At 39.3% G+C, this 17814-nt stretch overlaps 1 protein-coding gene across 3 annotated transcripts in view; it reads right to left on the bottom strand.

The window, feature by feature from the left end:
- The window catches only part of pde2a (phosphodiesterase 2A), a 107373-nt gene that overhangs the window by 53414 nt on the left and 36145 nt on the right, over positions 1–17814 (bottom strand). For 2 of the 3 annotated variants that reach the window (XM_088380887.1, XM_088380888.1), the window contains exon 4: positions 12927–13017. In XM_088380887.1, the coding sequence (XP_088237013.1) occupies positions 12927–13017 (91 nt within the window). Of the gene's footprint in view, positions 1–12926; positions 13018–13212; positions 13401–17814 lie in introns of those variants that run through there. The other variant, XM_088380889.1, reaches the window with a different exon arrangement.

The raw sequence follows: 17814 nt of genomic DNA, 5'->3' as shown, positions 1-17814 counted from the left end.
CAGTTACACTACATTGAGAGCTAAATGAGACGCTACATTGCGATATCGATATTTTGTCCCAGAGCGAGTCTTCTTGCTTCATCTCACCCAGGCTGATAAATGTGCAGCTTAAAGTGACTGAGGCTTTTACTGCTATATCAACTGGAGAGCTCAAAGTGTCAGAGTGTCAAAAGACTGCATCATTATTTCTTTTTTTTTTTTTTTTTTGCGGGTGTAACTCACGCCAAAGACAATGAACAGAGGTTGACCCTGGCGGGTTAAATTAAAACAGAACCTCATTAAAATCATTCCCTAGGTATGTTGCTCCCCTCCATATTTAATATGCTGTCACAATCTGTAACACTAATCAAAAGGCCTATTTATAAAACAGTGGCAGGGCATCAAAATGAAGTCCACTTGTTTTAGACTGTCAACATTTTATATAATATACAATTGAAAATGTTTGACCAAATCATAAGACAACATTAGGCTTATTGTGTATTCTATTATGGAGCAACTTTAGTTGTCATTCAAGGGAGACTTTCGCTTCCTTGTTTAGCCTCAGGCTTGGTGGGAGCTGTGGGCTCACCTTGCACAATGACCTTGGAGTCTGCTCTCAAAGGTACATTTACATGCGAGCAACTAAAACAGGATGGGGGGGGGGGTCTCATTCATGGGCCTGTAAAAAAAAGAAATGAGAACTAAAAAAGAAAATACAATCGTGTGCAGCCAAGCCAATAGTAGTGCCTTTTAAGTGCATGTGATCTGGGTCCGTCATTGTTGTCTTGTGTTTTCACTTGTGCATTCCCAGACTGAGTGACCACTGTCACACACACAAATAATAACCATGCACTTTTCAGACAAAACTTGGAGAGCAGGTTTTAATGTTTGCATTTTCAAACTAAATATATTTCTTTATTTATCCCACACGGGGGAAAAGAAGTCCTTTTGGACCAAAGGTCTTAATTTGTATCCGTTTTCAGTGAAAAATGGCCTCATATAAATCATCACTTAATGTGCAGCAGCCCCTCATTTTGTTACCATGACAGCTGCAGTGAGTTGGAGAGGAAGAATCGTACAGTCCTACCAAGAAGGGACAGGAATTATGGTCTGTGTAATTATTTTTCTTACTTCTTACTATCGCGTTAACGAAATTTTCTAGTAATACAGCATGACACGTCAAGTCATTTGTGATTAAGATTCTGGTTAGATGGCTATGAGCTTATTTACATAAAGGGCAGAAGCCATTAGTAATCCATCGTCATGGCTGATTAAAAAAACAACAACTAATGCCTGGTGGATTCCTGACCATTTTCTAACATTATGTTGTTAAAATGCAAAAAAAAATTGTCTCTTGAAAGGAAGCGTGTCATTCTATTTAATCATCATTGCACTACAATGTCTCATATTAGACCGATATAATGAAATTTTATGGGCACGGCTGTAGAGGTCATTTGTCATTTTACCATAGCGATATATATTTTTTGCATAATGTGGTTAAAAAGGTAGCAGAATCATATTGTACTATTAGTACACACACTTGTGTTGCATTTTCTTTACACATTTTGCCACCACATGTACTGAGCAACGGAAACTAAGCATGATACATTCTTTTTCAATTGAGCACAAGAACCAGGAACTTCTTGTCCGATCTTGGTGACGTACGTCTTCTTTGGTAAGGGAACATTTCATTTGCGAGGTCAACCGGGAAAAATAACAGCATGAGGCATCTTCCTTTATTCGTTCATTTCGCAGAAACACACACACACAAACACACATGCACCTTGAGTACTAATTTAAGGTTGGAACTTTCTCAATTCATACGAAAAAAAGACCCAAACACCCACACGGACCCAATCAGTCCAGTTTCCAAACATGCCCTTTTCACCGTAAGAATCCGAGGCTGTGCACAAAATAATTGAACAGACCATTTATCTCACACAGCTTCACTTTCAGTTCTCCAGGAAAATATCTGTCAACTCTAAGCTTGTTTCCACATGACTTTAGTAAAAATTGCACCCGAAATATTGTAGTTCGTAGTAAAAAGATTACAGATTTCAACCGCTGGTTAAATGTTCCAAATTGCCGAAACAGTTTTGCGATCAAAATAGTTTGACCATTAAATTGACCGATTCCAAAACTAAATCTAAACAAATCAAGAAGTTTCTGAGAATTGATTTTGGTGGACTTCCACTTTAATTGCTTTTTTTTGGTCCAAAATCTCATGAGAACGCAAAGGATGCCTGATGAGAGAATAATTGTGTGATTTAGCAGTGTGCTATGAAACGCTCACATGCTGCTTGTTTGTCCCACATTTTCTAATTGCCTCTTTCGCACCCTGTCTGCTTCATGTGCGATGATGTGAAGTATAAGCTTTGAAGAAATGATCTCACTCAGTAAATTTAATTGAGGTCACATTCAATCTCTCAATAAAATATCTTGACAGGAACGTAAAAATACGCTCAGGCTTCTCCATACAACTTGATGACAAGGCGACAATGGAATAAAAAAAATAAATGAAACTGCTTCGAAAAAAATATCCAATTCTATTGTCCTTGTCTGAAGTTTCAGTTCCAATTACTGTTTCTGCTCTGAAATAACACATCTTCACTTCACATCGCCCACACACCGGCACGACTGCATGACAGTTGCCACGGTGATAAACATCACGGAGAAAGAATAACGACCCAACGGGGAAAAGAAAAGCATATTCATTCAAACTCATCCCTTTTGCTTTGTGTCATAACCTTTGTCTCAATCTTTTATTCTTTCATAACATTGTCTTTTTTTTTTATTCATTTATTTGTAATTTCTCACCAGGCTTGTGTGTGTGTATGTGTGTTCAGTGTAAACTTTTTAAAAATGTCCACTACAGTCCCGTCATATTTTAGCATTCATCACAGGACACGGCATACATGCACGCATGCACGCACACATACAATGAAAGCGAACAATGTGGAAAGCAGTTAGAAAAACAGCCATTGAAAAACTCACAATGCATTCATTTTTTATCGGGACGGTTCAACACACTTCAGTGCCCTTGTGCTGAATGACTATGTTCAGGGACACTGCTGCTTGAAAGATAAGTCTTGAAAAAGGCAGAATGATTGAAAGCAGAAGATTTAATGATAGATTGAAGATTGTGGCGAAAAGTAATCAAAGCCCAGGGAAAAAATTAAATACTCATTTAATATTTCAGCCTATTCATCACAGTACTAATAGAATGTTCCAAACAATTTAAGTGTTTAAATAAACCGAATCATGTACTAGTTCAGTCACTGAAATTTTGTTCATTTATATATTAAACATAATGATAAATGCATTAAAAATGTGTTTGTGAAATGCACATTGATAATGGGACAAAGAAACATTTATTTATCCTGAATTTAATGCTGACGCCTCTGTAGCAGCTGGATGGGAAGCCTTTTCGAGGTTAATGGAGCAAAAAAGGATGCCTTGAAATGTGTGAAAGATTTTGACACATTTTGCCTCTTTGCTGACAGAAAAAGACTTGACTAAGCCTGTTTGGGCCACATGGGGACAAGTTCCCATCAAATCTAGGAGCCAATCAGATTGGCCGGGACCCGAAAGGAAATGACATTGGCTTTAAAAGTAACTCTCTTAAAAGGTTTTTTGCAGCGCCCAATTGTGCCCAATAAATGTGTATTGCACAAAGACGAGGAGTTTCTATCTCTGAGATAACAAATCTATTTTACGAATCAATAAATGTATACAATTTATCCTGCATATCTGTAAAATAGAGTATTTTGAAGTATTTCTATGAATTCATTTTCAATATTTATTTTTTGTTCCTTTCAAGGTGGCTCAATTGACGAGTCGCCACTGAAAGAGAAATGTTTTACACGCCGTCTGGTGTGATGTCACCAACTTCACAAGCTCGGGACACAATTTTTCTCCACAAAAATGCATTTGTGGAGCCAAGTCATAATTTCATCATAGCGAGCTTTGAATTTCTTGCTCTGCGGGACTTCGGGGTCTCTTTATTTTTTTTTTTACAACTCTAGTGTTGTACAAACAATGAAAAACAGAATAGGGAAACAAGGCACATGGACCAATGATGGCCACATGATGGGAGGATAAGTAAAGCCAAGGAAAAGAGGAAAGATGAGAGGAGGGGATAGTGGTCTTGATAGATGAGTAATGTCAGTTTCATTTCCTGAGCAGCAGGACAAGAGGGTCCTCATTTTATAACTGTCCAACACACACATTCGAATTGTCGTGGACACATTAGAAAGTGTCTCGTCTTGATAAAAGATTGAAGCTGAGCCGCAGATTATGGTTGGAATGGATAACACGTCATCTCATTGCTGTTTGATTTAATAGAAAAGGCATGTTGTTTAGCATGCAGCCTTCTGTCTTTGCCGGCATGGAGTGTATCTATGCAAGCGTGTGTGTGTTGTGTGTGTGTGCCTGCTTAAGATGCGAACGTCAGGTGCTGACAAGTTTAAAAGCCTTTGATCGCAACCAGAAATCTGATTATGTCAGCATAGTAATAAGGAGCTGGAACAAAAATACACCAATAAATCATAATAAGGCAATTGTGCTTATTATATTACAGGATATTTCTTTTTTTTTTTTTTCTACGTGTGGCCTCACAAGATCTAATGCTTCAACACGGCTTCAGCCAGCCCGTCCGTCCGTTTGCTTCCGTCTGTACATACACAATGAGCTTTTTATGCGACGCGCATCGATGCTTCAGCTAATTTCTCAAGGGGACACTAGCATTTGTGGAATAATCAATGGCCACCTGTCTGTGATTGGCTCATTAATATCCGGATAACCATTAACATTAGCGCTTTATGAGAGGCAGATAAGTGACTGTGTGGGTTTCATGGAAGAGTCACGTATAATGAGAAAAGGACCTACTGTACATAGATGCAGTGCTGCCGTTGGAGAACAAGGCAAATGGAATCGGACAAGGTGCAAGAAGTTGATAGTGGGGCCGAGCTGGGGATCAAGCAAAGACTTATTGTCTCTTCAGATAATTAACAATACTTCACATCAAGCAGTAAAGTGCTTTAATGGAGAGAAGTGCTCATGGCAGTTTTGTCATTAACACCTGAGTCCATCATAAATTTAGATGTGTTTTTTTTCATTTATCCCAGTAAATCACAATCATTGTGAAGTGTGCCATTTTGTTGCCCTAACTTTTGAGGCAATCACTGCAATCAACTTCCTTAATTCAGTGTGTGTGAGTGTGTATGTGCGTGTGTGTGTGTGTGAGAAAGTGACGTAGGGACACAGACAGAAAAGTGCTTGCCAAAGAAAGCGTACAGCAGCATGATTGAAAAATAATTGCAAGTGTGCACTCCACATTTGTTCAGTTTCAAAGGCTCTATTGTTTCTTTCCAAAGCATGCCGAGTCCACTGTTTGATTTTTACCAACTGGCATGGTCATAAATTGAGTTCATCATCTTGTATTTGATCTGCTTTTTTTACACGTGTGCAACAGCATGTACTTTGAACTCTTAAAGAGTGTTTTTTACTTGTCATTTGTAATCTAAATTTAACGTAATGTAAACTTTATTAATAATGCCCATTAGTTAGGATACAAAAAGTTCACTTTTCAATTGTGTGAAAAGAATGTGGAACTAATCTTGAGCATGCTCCAAAAACAAATCCCCCTTTCTTCACTGATGACATATTTTAGGTCATGGTTTCTCAGCTGACATCTGATAGGAATTTAATGTGACAATGAAAACTCCAAGCTTCGGCTGCATTTTAGTCGTCAGTGATAAACATCACAGTATGATAAGACAGCACAATCATGTGCTGGGTCTATTCTTCATAAAAAGTCATAGACTAGATGCAGTACATGTATAAGTCTGCCGATGTGTTTGTGTTTTTCTCAGTTTGGTTTCGAGTGTTTTGTTCAAATAGGTTACAGTTTCAAAATGCAGACAAAACCTGAAGCACTAGCAATCTCGATCTGCCATACAAATAAGCCCTCTACGGGTTGGAAGCATTTGAAAAAAAGACATCGGATCAATCAGAAGCTTAGTAAGCGATCATCCTCCCGATATCATTGCTTACTTTTTTTTTTTTGGGATCCACAATATCTGAGTGCAATGAAAAAAAGCTTTTCATATGTGTATTTTAAAACCAGCTTGACAGTTTTTTTTAAGTTACCAGGCCATTTTGCTTAAGTATATGTAATGTCTAGAGTAAATATACGCCAATATATATTTGTCGAGAGTAAATTTGTGTTTGTACTCTTGATTTGTTGAGTTCAAGTAGGACCCAGAAAGAGCAGATGGACAGAACATGGAAAGCAAGAGTGCTCATTGACACATTAGACACACATTCTGTTCTACACGGCTGTCGAGTGGCTCGACAGCTCCTCGCCAGCAAAAGAACACATGACCAAAAGCAATTTTTCTCCTGATGGGCTTTGCTTTAGAAAATGACAGAAAAAAAGATATGTCGGTTGTACTAACATCTTGCAACAATGCAAATGTTTGCCATTGTTGATACAGCCATCAGAACAATGAAGCTCTTGTATCAACACTGGAGGTGACAGCAGTTATAATTGCAGGCAACAAATCCTTAGACAAACACTTTGAAATTGTTTCTTAGTGCTTGAGTTCATCTGATGACAAAACCTTAATCCAGTTTAAATGTGGATGCTAATCAGAATAGTTAGTACATACATGTCTGGGAGAAGAGGTTGGAAGACCCAGCCTCTGAATTTTATGTAAAACACTTTCTAATTTCTATCCCTTTATGAAAAAACACTATTTGCAATTTGACATTGCATAAAATGCAAAAACATAAATCGATGATGATTCATTTTTTGCTTTGGTCCGTAAAGTTTGCCAAAAAATGGGCAGCAATGTTATTCACTGATTTCCATAGTAAACACAGTTTTGCTTTATTTGGATCAAAACACAAAAATAACCAGTCAGCTTTCATAGAGGACCATAGATATCTGACAATATGTTGCTAGGCGGAAATTGCAATGTTTTGGACACAAGGTCTCTAAATCATGAATCGATTCTCAAAAATATCGATTAATTTGATGATCGTATGACAGGTGGGAAGAGCTATTGGACGAGTTAGGCTGAGAACGAACTGTCAAGTAATATAAATCAGCAACATGAAAATATAAGAGCAGAAAAATAAATTAACAAGTTTCACAATTGTGAAGAAAATGGCTATCCGAAGTGTAATTCTCCTGAGAGCGAATATTAGCATGACTTGGACAGTGGCTAGTCACGTCTTTCTCGCTTGTCCCTCAGAGTCAACAAGTTTTAAAAATCGGCCGCGTGAGAACTTTGCTGTTTCTGAGGCGGTTTTACAACGGATTGAAAATGAGACAAAAGCGGCTCCATGTGTCTTAATTTGAAAAAGTAAAGGTCATTTAGGGAACAGACTTCAAATTGTGCTGCCAATGTCACTATTCAAACATGAATTTTAATTTTTTTTTACTTCTTCTTACAGTATATGAAAGGTCGGCAAAATGATTAGTGCAATGAGTGTACACCGCAAAAAGTGTTTCAATCTGGAGACCAACCACAAAACAAGCTTCAAAAGCTGAAAATTCTGGCGATAGAATAAATTTACTTTTTTCTTTGTGTTTTTGAGCCACTTCTTCAAAAGCCTCAACAGAATCAAGCGAGGAGGGGAGTCTTTTTTTCTTAACCTCTTAAGGTTAAGAATAAAGGTTGAGAACAACCTTAAAGATTTTTTCTTTTTTTTTGCGCGCGTTTGTTCACCATGGTGGAGCAGATGACTATATTGACGGCACAGGCAGCTCTATGGAGGCTCATATTTCCCTTTTCCCCAGTTTACTGTCCGTTTGTCCACTGGGATATCTAAAAGCCACTTACTGCACATGTCTCTATGTCCCTACTGGCACAATGGAGCTTTTAGAGTAAAAGGTATACAATAAACCAGAGGGACGCTGACCTCTCAGCCTATGGAACATTTCAGGTGTGACTTTGAGTGCATTGGTGTAGAGTTAATAGGAGTGCAATCTTTGTCGGTGGTGCAAGTGACCCGGGCAACCAAAGGGTAGAAGACTTAAAAAAACACACACCACTGTAAACAATTTTATCCTCCAAGCACATAAACAATCCATGGTAAATACTCTTGGTTGGCACACTGTGCAGGTTAAACTATAGGTGAGAGCAGTGTGAGCTTGGACACAAAAAAAGGACCCCCCCCCTTCCCTTTTAAAACAATCCCCTGGGGAAATCACGTACAGACATCGACCTCACTTGAAGTTCTTTTCAACCACTTTCTCAGTTCTTTTCTTCTCTGCCTTTTATTCCACCCTGTATTCAACATTCACTAATTTTATTATTACAATGGAATGGCGGAAAATTAAACGGAGCAGTCAGATAATAGCCCCCAAACTAACCTCTAACTTGTTCAGTGTTCATGGGGATGGGTGGAGAGGGAGAGAGCGAGAGAGAGATACAAGATAAAGATATAAAATAGATGGACGGATGGAATAAATAGATATCTCGATCGAGATACATACAATAGACAAACAGATAGAGCAATCGATCAATACTCTGCCTCTGCACTGATGACTTGGCCTTGGTGAAGAACTATTCTTTATTTAAAGAATGTGGGAAGGCCGCCCACATCAATTCTATACACTCGCCTCTGCAACAGTGAGATGTGTGTGTGTGTGTGTTAAAGTGTTAAAATGACCATTTTGAGTCCACAGAGACATATAAAAGGAGATTTTGAAATATTGTGACTAACTGCGCTATCTTTGGGATTCTATGAACTCCCTTGCCAATTATTTTCTACGTATCGTGAAGATTTTCCAGTATGCAATTAGTGTATCTAATTCTGAACCTTACTGATATAAGAGAAAGAAAGTGAAGCAATAAAGGCTGAGGTATTGTTTTAGGTTTACCAAATAACACAGTAATCATTGTGGTTTTTCTTTTTCATGTCTCTCTTTCTTTACATGCAAAGTATTTGAGCAAAAATTGTTATTTGCAGTTGCACATGTGCAAGTCTGATCTGATACACAATTTATTGTCTTGAAATAAAGCGAGACACCAAAACACCACATCCAGTGACTATTGAGCTGGGTATCTCAGGTGAAAAACAAATAAGTTAATATCCCACAGGGATCCACAACAGATATACTTCAGGAGCTCTAAATGTAGTTCATTTATCAAAGAAAACACCAACAATACTGCTAACACACATACATACGTGTTCAGCTTGCATTTTCTGCACCAAGGTTTTTAATGCCTGCGTTACACAAGTGGGTGCTAATTTGTTGAAAGTGCTGCTGATGTGGATCATTTAAAGTGAAAATCTCAAATGGGTAAAATGTAAATAAAGCATGTGCATTAAAATATTATCATAATTTTTATTATTATTTCTTTATATAATTATATATATATAATTAGAAATATCTATCTATCTATCTATCTATCTATCTATCTATCTATCTATCTATCTATCTATCTATCTATCTATCTATCTATCTATCTATCTATCTATCTATCTATCTATCTATCTATCTATCTATCTATCTATCTATCTATCTATCTATCTATATTTTTTTTTCCTGATTGCTAACTGGAGTCTTTGCAAATATACAGACAAGTTATACCAATGCAGAAAAATACATGACTATGTTTTGTCACACACGAGTGAATGGAAATTGCCCCCGTGTGCTTTTTCAAATCCAAAGCAGAAATGAAAGTGCTTCACAAACATGATAATGCTGTGTTGTGCTTTTTATGAACAACCCAGCAGGCCATTAGGCTTCAATTGGAGGTCTCGTATGTGGCTAATGTGAATGCAAATTTAAAAAAAAAAAAAAAAGGTTACCTCTGTCATATAATTTAGTCAACACCATCAGCAGCAGCATAATCATCATCATTATCATCAGTGACGGATATACTACTATTTATTTTCTTTAAATTGTTTTGTCGAAAGACAGATCGTATGTGAAATTAACGAGATTAGTCTCAGAGTCAGTTGAGAACTAATTGGGTAGGAGGAAATATGGAATCATTTGCTCGAGACTGCATCAATATTTGAGCTGCGTCCTGTTTTTTTTTCCTTGATGAAGACAATGAAGCGCTTCCTGTTCGCCCAGTGAATATCAGACTGCAAAAGCAGATGACACATAACAACCTTGCACACAAACATTGAAGAAAAATGGGAAACTGTGAAAATTTTAATCAATGTATTTAAAGTGTGCCACAGTCACTTTTCAAAATAATTACAGACCTTTGAACTTAGATAAAGTTTTCATCTGACGTTCTCATTCTTCAGTTTTCTTACCATGCATAAAGTAAAATAAAAATTTTGTCGGGATGTTTGATAGCACTTTTTTACAAATTGTTATCAGAATGTTAAGTTTTTCAGTAACCACCGAAATCAACGCTAGTACTTTTGATATCTAAATTTTCCCCAAAACAAATGACAGATCATTTTAGAAAAATACCTTTATCCCAAGATTGTGATTTTCTGCAAAATTGCATTAAATTAATGGCAATTTTCTATTCTTCTCATTTCTGGTTCCTGATCATAAAAACAGCCACATTAGGGCTGTTGGCTTCTAATTTCTAGTTCCTAAAACAGCCACATTAGGTCGGTACCTACTGGTATCGGTTAATGTTGCAAGTACTGATACTCGCTCCGATACCAATATTGACTAATTTTGGGATTTTTATCCGTTGACAAAACCCTGCTAAAATTATGCATGCAATTAATATAAATTTAGTTCAAGGGAGCCCATCAGCTACTAAATGGGCGAAAAAGGTCAGCATATTTCTTGTCGGGTAATAAGCATATTCACTGGAAATATTTGCACAAAGAAAGGGCACCACTATGTACATATTATAGATAATAAACAACATCATGGAATGTTGCAATTTCATTTGTATGCATGGAACACATCCTCATGAAAGCACATTTGAAATGAATTTGTTTGGCCGCATGCCATCTCTTCACACTCTCTTGATAATTATGGTGCTACAAGTGACACTGAAATCATTAGTTCATTCCCTTGTACACTTGCGTCATCAGAATTTAATTTCACCACTTTTACATTTTTCCACTCAACTAAAATCAGCAATTCATTATATCGACTATGTTTCATTCTGTCAAAGAAAAACGCAGTCAAACCTCGCTTGAACGGACCCGGACATTTTCAGGCCACAAAGTATTTCAATTTAACGGATACACGGCTGGATGACCTCTGCCCCCTATTAATCCATAGATGGAGGTTCCACTGTATCCATATTTCCAGCTCTAAGCGATATCCAATGCAATGTTTAGGTTACTGAATTTCAGCCTCCAGCTTACACACCAGGATGTTAGCACCACACGATTCCTTGACAAATTAATCCCCACATCTGTTCAGCTGAGGGCTGAGAAGAGATTAACCTGCCGCTTTTGCTGCCTCATTGCCTCAAGTGCTCATGCGAAAATGTGTACACATGTACAGTACATACAGTGTGCACAAAGACCCTCCTGCCAAAATCTTAACATGGGCCAATGCACCTCTGATCCCCAGTCATGCTCATCTTTATCATTTTATATTTAAACTGGCATGACTGCAAAGCAGGCAAAAATTAATCACTAATTACACGTCTCCGAGACCTGAACATGTGTAAATCACAGGGGCAACACCAACAGGTGGCGCTGAACGTGAGTCAGCGGGCAGCCGCTTCCAAGCATTTCACATCATGGTGACACCTTAGCAATGAACCAAAAGCGGAATGCTGTTAAACAAGGTTTTAAGCGTCATCGCTTGGCTGTGGATATACGCATGCGGAAGCTTGACTCACGCCAGCACAGTAACCACATATAGCAACACTACAAACATAACACACACACACACATTTAAAGGTTAAGTAAATTAAATAAACACAAAGCCAAGCTAACTTTACAGACAAGCTGCAACTGGGGGGGAGTAAATGTGTTGAAATACACTGGACACCCATAAAGTTAAGTACCGTAACGATCACATTGTATCTCTCGTGTGTAAATAAAGCATGTACATTTACATGCGTCTCATTGAGTGTGTATCCATACACAAGTCATTCAGTCTGAACGGAGCATGACCACACGGGTAACCAATCTATTTTCATTAAAGCCTCTTTTAATTTGAATTACAGATGCCAACACACTTGTTGCGAGCGTGGCTAGAAAACGCAATTATTGTGCTAAAATGTGTGCCAGTGTGTGTGTTGGGGAAGGGGGTGGGGGCGGTAGAACAAAAAGGGAGGTCATTTTAAATTGAATGCCTCAATTGTATGACACATATCGACCAAACGCACAAAAGGAGTAACAGAAAAAAAAAATATTGCTTGTATTCCCTCCGGAGGTTTGAATGGACAGATCGAATCAACACAAAAGCACGCACGCACACACGCACACGCACACACGCACAAAGATATTGACTTGATCGCGTAACCATTCACCCACCATTCAAACAAACACTGGTTTTAATTTCCTCCTGCTCATATTTATGAGCATTTTGTCTTTAATGATTCTTAGCTGCACCCTACTCTACAAGTCCCAACACGCGCACACAAGCAAATACATACACACTCTCTCTCTCTCTCTCTCTCTTTCACAAACACACAAACACACTCACACACACTATGCAAGTGATAAGAATCAAGGGAACAAAAAGGCTGCAGCCACACAAGCTCCAACTTACCTTCTACGGAGAAAAAAGTTTGGTGCTCCACAAATGAACATGTGTGTGTGCGCGCCATGTGTGTGTTTATATTTGATACTGTGACAGATTTCCCCAAACTGTGTTTCCTAATCTACCTGTGATTGTGACAGACTCGATAAGGGCGAAGAAAATAAATAAAGGCAAGAGAGAAAAAAGTGCCGAGCATCGGGCATCCTGTTTGAGTTCCTGTTTCGAGACCTGGCAGTTACGTGGCGACGAGACAATTAAGCGAGGAAGACTGCGTTCTTACCTGGACCTGTTCAGAAAACGTGGTGGACTGTCTGCTTGTCAGGCTAGGAGCAGAACTCTCCTCCGGACGCAGTAACACTTGCTGACCTCGTCTGCAGGCATCAAAAAAGAAAAGTCAGGACGCATGCATTTTTTTTTTTTTTGTGCAGCTGTGCACACCGATAAGCTGCTGTTAAAACAACTCAAACACACAAACTAATCTGGTAAGTTTTGATCTGAGGAATGCTGGAATTTAAGCACGTGTGTAGGGGAATTCAAGGTAAACGGTATGTGTGTTGAGCCCTTACAGGTCCTTCCCCTTCTTCCTCTCGAACGCGGTCATGTCATCTCCACCTGTCGTACGCAGAGTGAGCGCCGGGGTCACACACGCATTGGCGCACGCGGCGACGCGGTGATGCTCGCACTCGCAGCAGCAGGCTGGAACACACACTAGTGCACTGACACCACGAGCAGCGGCTCGCAAAGCTCAGAGTGAACACGCGCTCTCTCCTCCTCCTCTTGCCACCTCCTCCTCCCACCCCCATCGCTCTGCTCATCCTCAGGGTCTTACTGCCTCCATCAACCTTGCCCGTGTTTCACTTTCTTGTTGTTGCTCCAGCTGGATAGCCATCAACACACATGCACCGGCGACAATGTCACGCAGGGAAGAACCCACACACCTGGGAAAAGCCTTCCTGAGAATTTTCAAATAATGGCTTAATAATTGCTATCAATAGAACCACCATTACCCAATACCCCAGAATCAAGGCAGAAAATTTTTTAGGTTGGCTATCCTGTTCAAGCTTGTAGGGGAATATTGAGCAATTTCCAGTTTACATAAGCTGAGAGACAGACAGCTCACTGCCAGTATTGCAGGGCAACTGCAAATGGGGCATCGGCCAGGAAATGAGCCTGCATATGCAAACCACTAGACTACAAATCCCCCCACCCCGCCCCCGGGCCAAATTTCTCAGCATTGCTACAGTGTTCAGAGAAATGACGATTTCCAGATTGTCTGTATAATTCCTACAAGTGCACCAATTACAATGATTGCAGATCATGCTGTTGCACTCTCATGTTAAGGTAAGAGTCTTTCTGTGACTGCTTCTTATGAAATGTTTTTCCAGAACACCAGCGTGTATTGGCTCCAATCAGCAAACACAAAGCTAAACAGTGTCGCTCTTAGTCCATCGTATCAAATGATAGTGTGCACACATACACCTTCAAGAGGACGCCTGTTTATAGATGGACTGTGTGTCCATCTTCATCTGCCCTCCTTCAGGAATTAAATACTTCATCTGAAGAGAGCACTGATCACAAGGCTTTCATTAAAAACAAGCAGCTGGTGTTGCTGCTCAAAAATTCACTCACTCACTCACTCACTCACTCACTCACTCACTCACTCACTCACTCACTCACTCACTCACTCACTCACTCACTCACTCACTCACTCACTCACTCACTCACTCACTCACTCACTCACTCACTCACTCACTCACTCACTCACTCACTCACTCACTCACTCACTCACTCACTCACTCACTCACTCACTCACCCCAAACCACAGTGCAGGAGACCTTAATTAGCATGGACCTAAAAACAGTGAATAACCTTGGTGTGTGTGCGTGAGTGTGTTTGTGTGTGTGTATTTGTGTCAAGGGGTGGGCCGTGCATGCATAACTGTGCATGTGATTAGTTGAACTAAATCAACATGTCATCACAAATGTGTGTTTGTCACGAGGAACACACACACAAAACAATGATTGAAAGTGCAGATGTACAAACGCACGTGTGTGTGTGTGCTCTCCCATAAAACATTTCTGCGAATGAAAGCTCTAAATGGTGAAGGTGCACTCAGGGGAAAAGGGCTAATCTACATAATGGTGGCGCTATATTAACGGCAGCCTGATGCACTCAGTCACACAATTTGACATCTCATCCAGATAATCTGTTTTTTTGTAATAGTTCTTGTAAAAAAAATACAATATTTCATTGAAATTGCAAACCATGCTCCAAATTATTATGCATGTTCATTTTACAATGGAGGAGTGAAGAAAACTGTTTCTAAATACAAATTTAAAAAAATTTACTCGTTTCAAGAAAAGGAATCCGATCCACCTCAGAATTTCTACTACCTTCATCAAACATCTACTACGCATATATGCTTGAGTTGAAATTCATCAACTCATTGGCATATTTCAGATTGACAGTAACACTGCTACGTTCAAAATTGAATTTAAAACGAATCGGGCCTCTTAGATACTGTTGAAAACCAATCCTCCATGGCTTATTAGATTCTCTGTGACTGCAGTTCATCCCTGCTTGATAGAAAAACAAATCTTAAGAGAGCCTCTTCTGAAATTGGAGAGTGAAGCCCATCTTCAGGTGGCTGTGACAGAAGTGTGTTCAGCGTGATGAGTAATGTGCATCTGAGAAGAAGCTGCAACTGCCTCAGGAGCTGAATAAGGTGCAAAGCACAAGTAGATCAAATCTAGAATAAGGAGCTTTGTGAAGACAAAATGTTGCACTTATGTATATGATTACCGCGAGTAAAAATAGTATGTCAAGCACCACCGTTTATAAAATCCGCTGCAGAGTGAGGAGTGTAAATGACTTTACCTTATTGTTGCACGTCATGTATTTCCTTCAACAAGACAAGGAGTAAAAAAAACAGGAAAGCAACAAAGACACGCCCTGTACAAAGACGTAGGTATGTGATACGGTGATTTCAAAAATATACAGAGGTTGCCAACTCTTAGCTGGTCTTACAGCAGAGGAAAACCAGAATAGGAGAATGACGACAAGGTTCAACCGCTAATAAAAGTTCAAAGTGAAACGCAAACCATGTTTGTGCGGATACGTACTATATTCTGGCAAGAGGCAGTTTCTGTCAGCAGGGTGTGATCTGACAAGAATATCAGGGGCAAGTTTATGTGAGTCGACAAAAGTGATACTGTACCGATCCAATGTAGAACACTTTGCCGATGTGAGAATTTTCTTAACTTTTATCAAGTTTGTAACTGCGCTGAAAAACACACTGGGTGGATTTTTTTTCTAGGGAGTGTGGACGGATTGTTTTTAGGAAATTGAAAGATTAATTTTTTTAAAAGCCCAGCAATGCGTAGGTCTTTGTAAAGCGCTTTGAGCACCATATGGTGTGGATAAAAGCACGACGTAAGCACACTCCATTTATTGTGTACCATTCCTACGCTGTAACAAAAAAAAAGCCTTAAAAGGTGAACTGCGATATACCGAGGGAATCTTTGAAACCTTAACAATGTTAGTTCAACCTTTAAAAATACAAACTGGACCACATGTATTTTGTTCTATAATGATCTAAATGCTCATGAACTGTATCTTGTGTGTATGCAATGGCATAACAATGTCAGTAGTCAAACATGACCTTTGTAACGTTTAAGTATCTTGGTTGAGCAGGTTAAAAAAAAAAATCTTAGTCCAAGGGGGATAATTAAGACATTGCAGAATATAGTATAACAAGACAAGTGATTATACAGGTTTCTCGCAGCAAAATGGACACATGTTCAGCTGGATATGTAATATGATCACACCTTTGGGATACGAGTGACCGTGAAGTCAACCTGGTTCGGGTCAGGTTTGACTCTAAAGGCTGTCAATCACAGGCAAAGTAGTCAAATTTCCAGAAAATACCTGTTTGCCATTTCAAATATTTTCTAAGCTGTTTATTTTATTCTTGAAAGCTGGAGCATAAGCCATTTGCCATAGTTGCAGTCAACGCATCAATTTGGACTGAAGATGGATAAAAATGGTTTTTAGTGCATTATTTAAAAAACCAAAGTTGTTGCGGTTTACCGGGTAAAAGGATAGTCTTTGGGGAAACGGACATGTCCATTAAAATTCAGAATAGGTAATTGCCAAAACAACAATGGTGGAGCGCAGCTCAATTATAGCACTGGTAGAGTGAACAGAAAAGATTACATTTGCCAAATTTGAAATCCACATACCTGACAATGACAGTAACCCAAGACCCTACAAAAGTGCAAAACCTTTCCAATATCCCATATAGTACGTATCTAATAAACCTTTCTAATTGTGTGGTAGACCATAGACTCAGCAGCCAATCATAGGACTGACATAAAACGACAGACAATCATTTTAAATTGACATTTTCACTCTGTGACCCACCGGGAGGAAGCTGGAATACCACCATGCTATTAACCACATACACGCACACGTACTTCCTCCAGGTATTTGCTCATTGCTGCTCATGTCAAAAGTAGACAGTGAAAGGAATTAGCAATAAAAATAAAATGGACAGGGAGTGAAATAAAGGTTGCATGGCAAGGATCGAGACAGGAGAGAATGATGACAAGGCTGATAATGAGCTGTTGAAGGTTGTACGTGGGGGGCCGGACCCTGCCACTCGGTGAACCCTCGGGAAATGATAGCCTTGGCTAAAAAGCTAATAGATGTCACGGCTTACGCAATAGGAGGCGCCAAATGGGGGTATGCACAAACATGGAGTGGAAGGAGCTCTGTGAATACTTCCAACAAAGAGAAAAGGTAAAGACGTTAAAGATTGCAAGACGAAGGCAAAGAAAGCCACTTGGCAAGCGGGAAGCACCAGCAAGCGAGCAAAAATAGCGTGGGTGAAAAAGAAATCACTGCGGCAACAAAGCCGCCTTTGACATTAAGTGAAACATCATAGCTGGAGAAGAGTCATGCAGGGCAGAAACATGCAGAGGAACTGCAGCAAACACAAAACAAAACTTCCTCCGAGTTGTACCACAATTTATTTATTTTTCTGACTTGTTTTCGTAAAACTACCTTGTTACTACAATTGCGGGCAACAGATTGTCACAACACTCAGTTTGTTGCGTGCGGGCGAAATAATTATTCATTACTTCGGTGTGTGTGGGTCGTGGGAGGTT

Source organism: Syngnathus floridae, chromosome 7, assembly GCF_059516105.1.
Source record: "Syngnathus floridae isolate MCC-2025c chromosome 7, RoL_Sflo_1.0, whole genome shotgun sequence".
NCBI lineage: Eukaryota > Metazoa > Chordata > Actinopteri > Syngnathiformes > Syngnathidae > Syngnathus > Syngnathus floridae.
The sequence above is the reverse complement of the archived record's forward strand: the minus strand, read 5'-3'. Positions and strand labels throughout refer to the sequence as shown.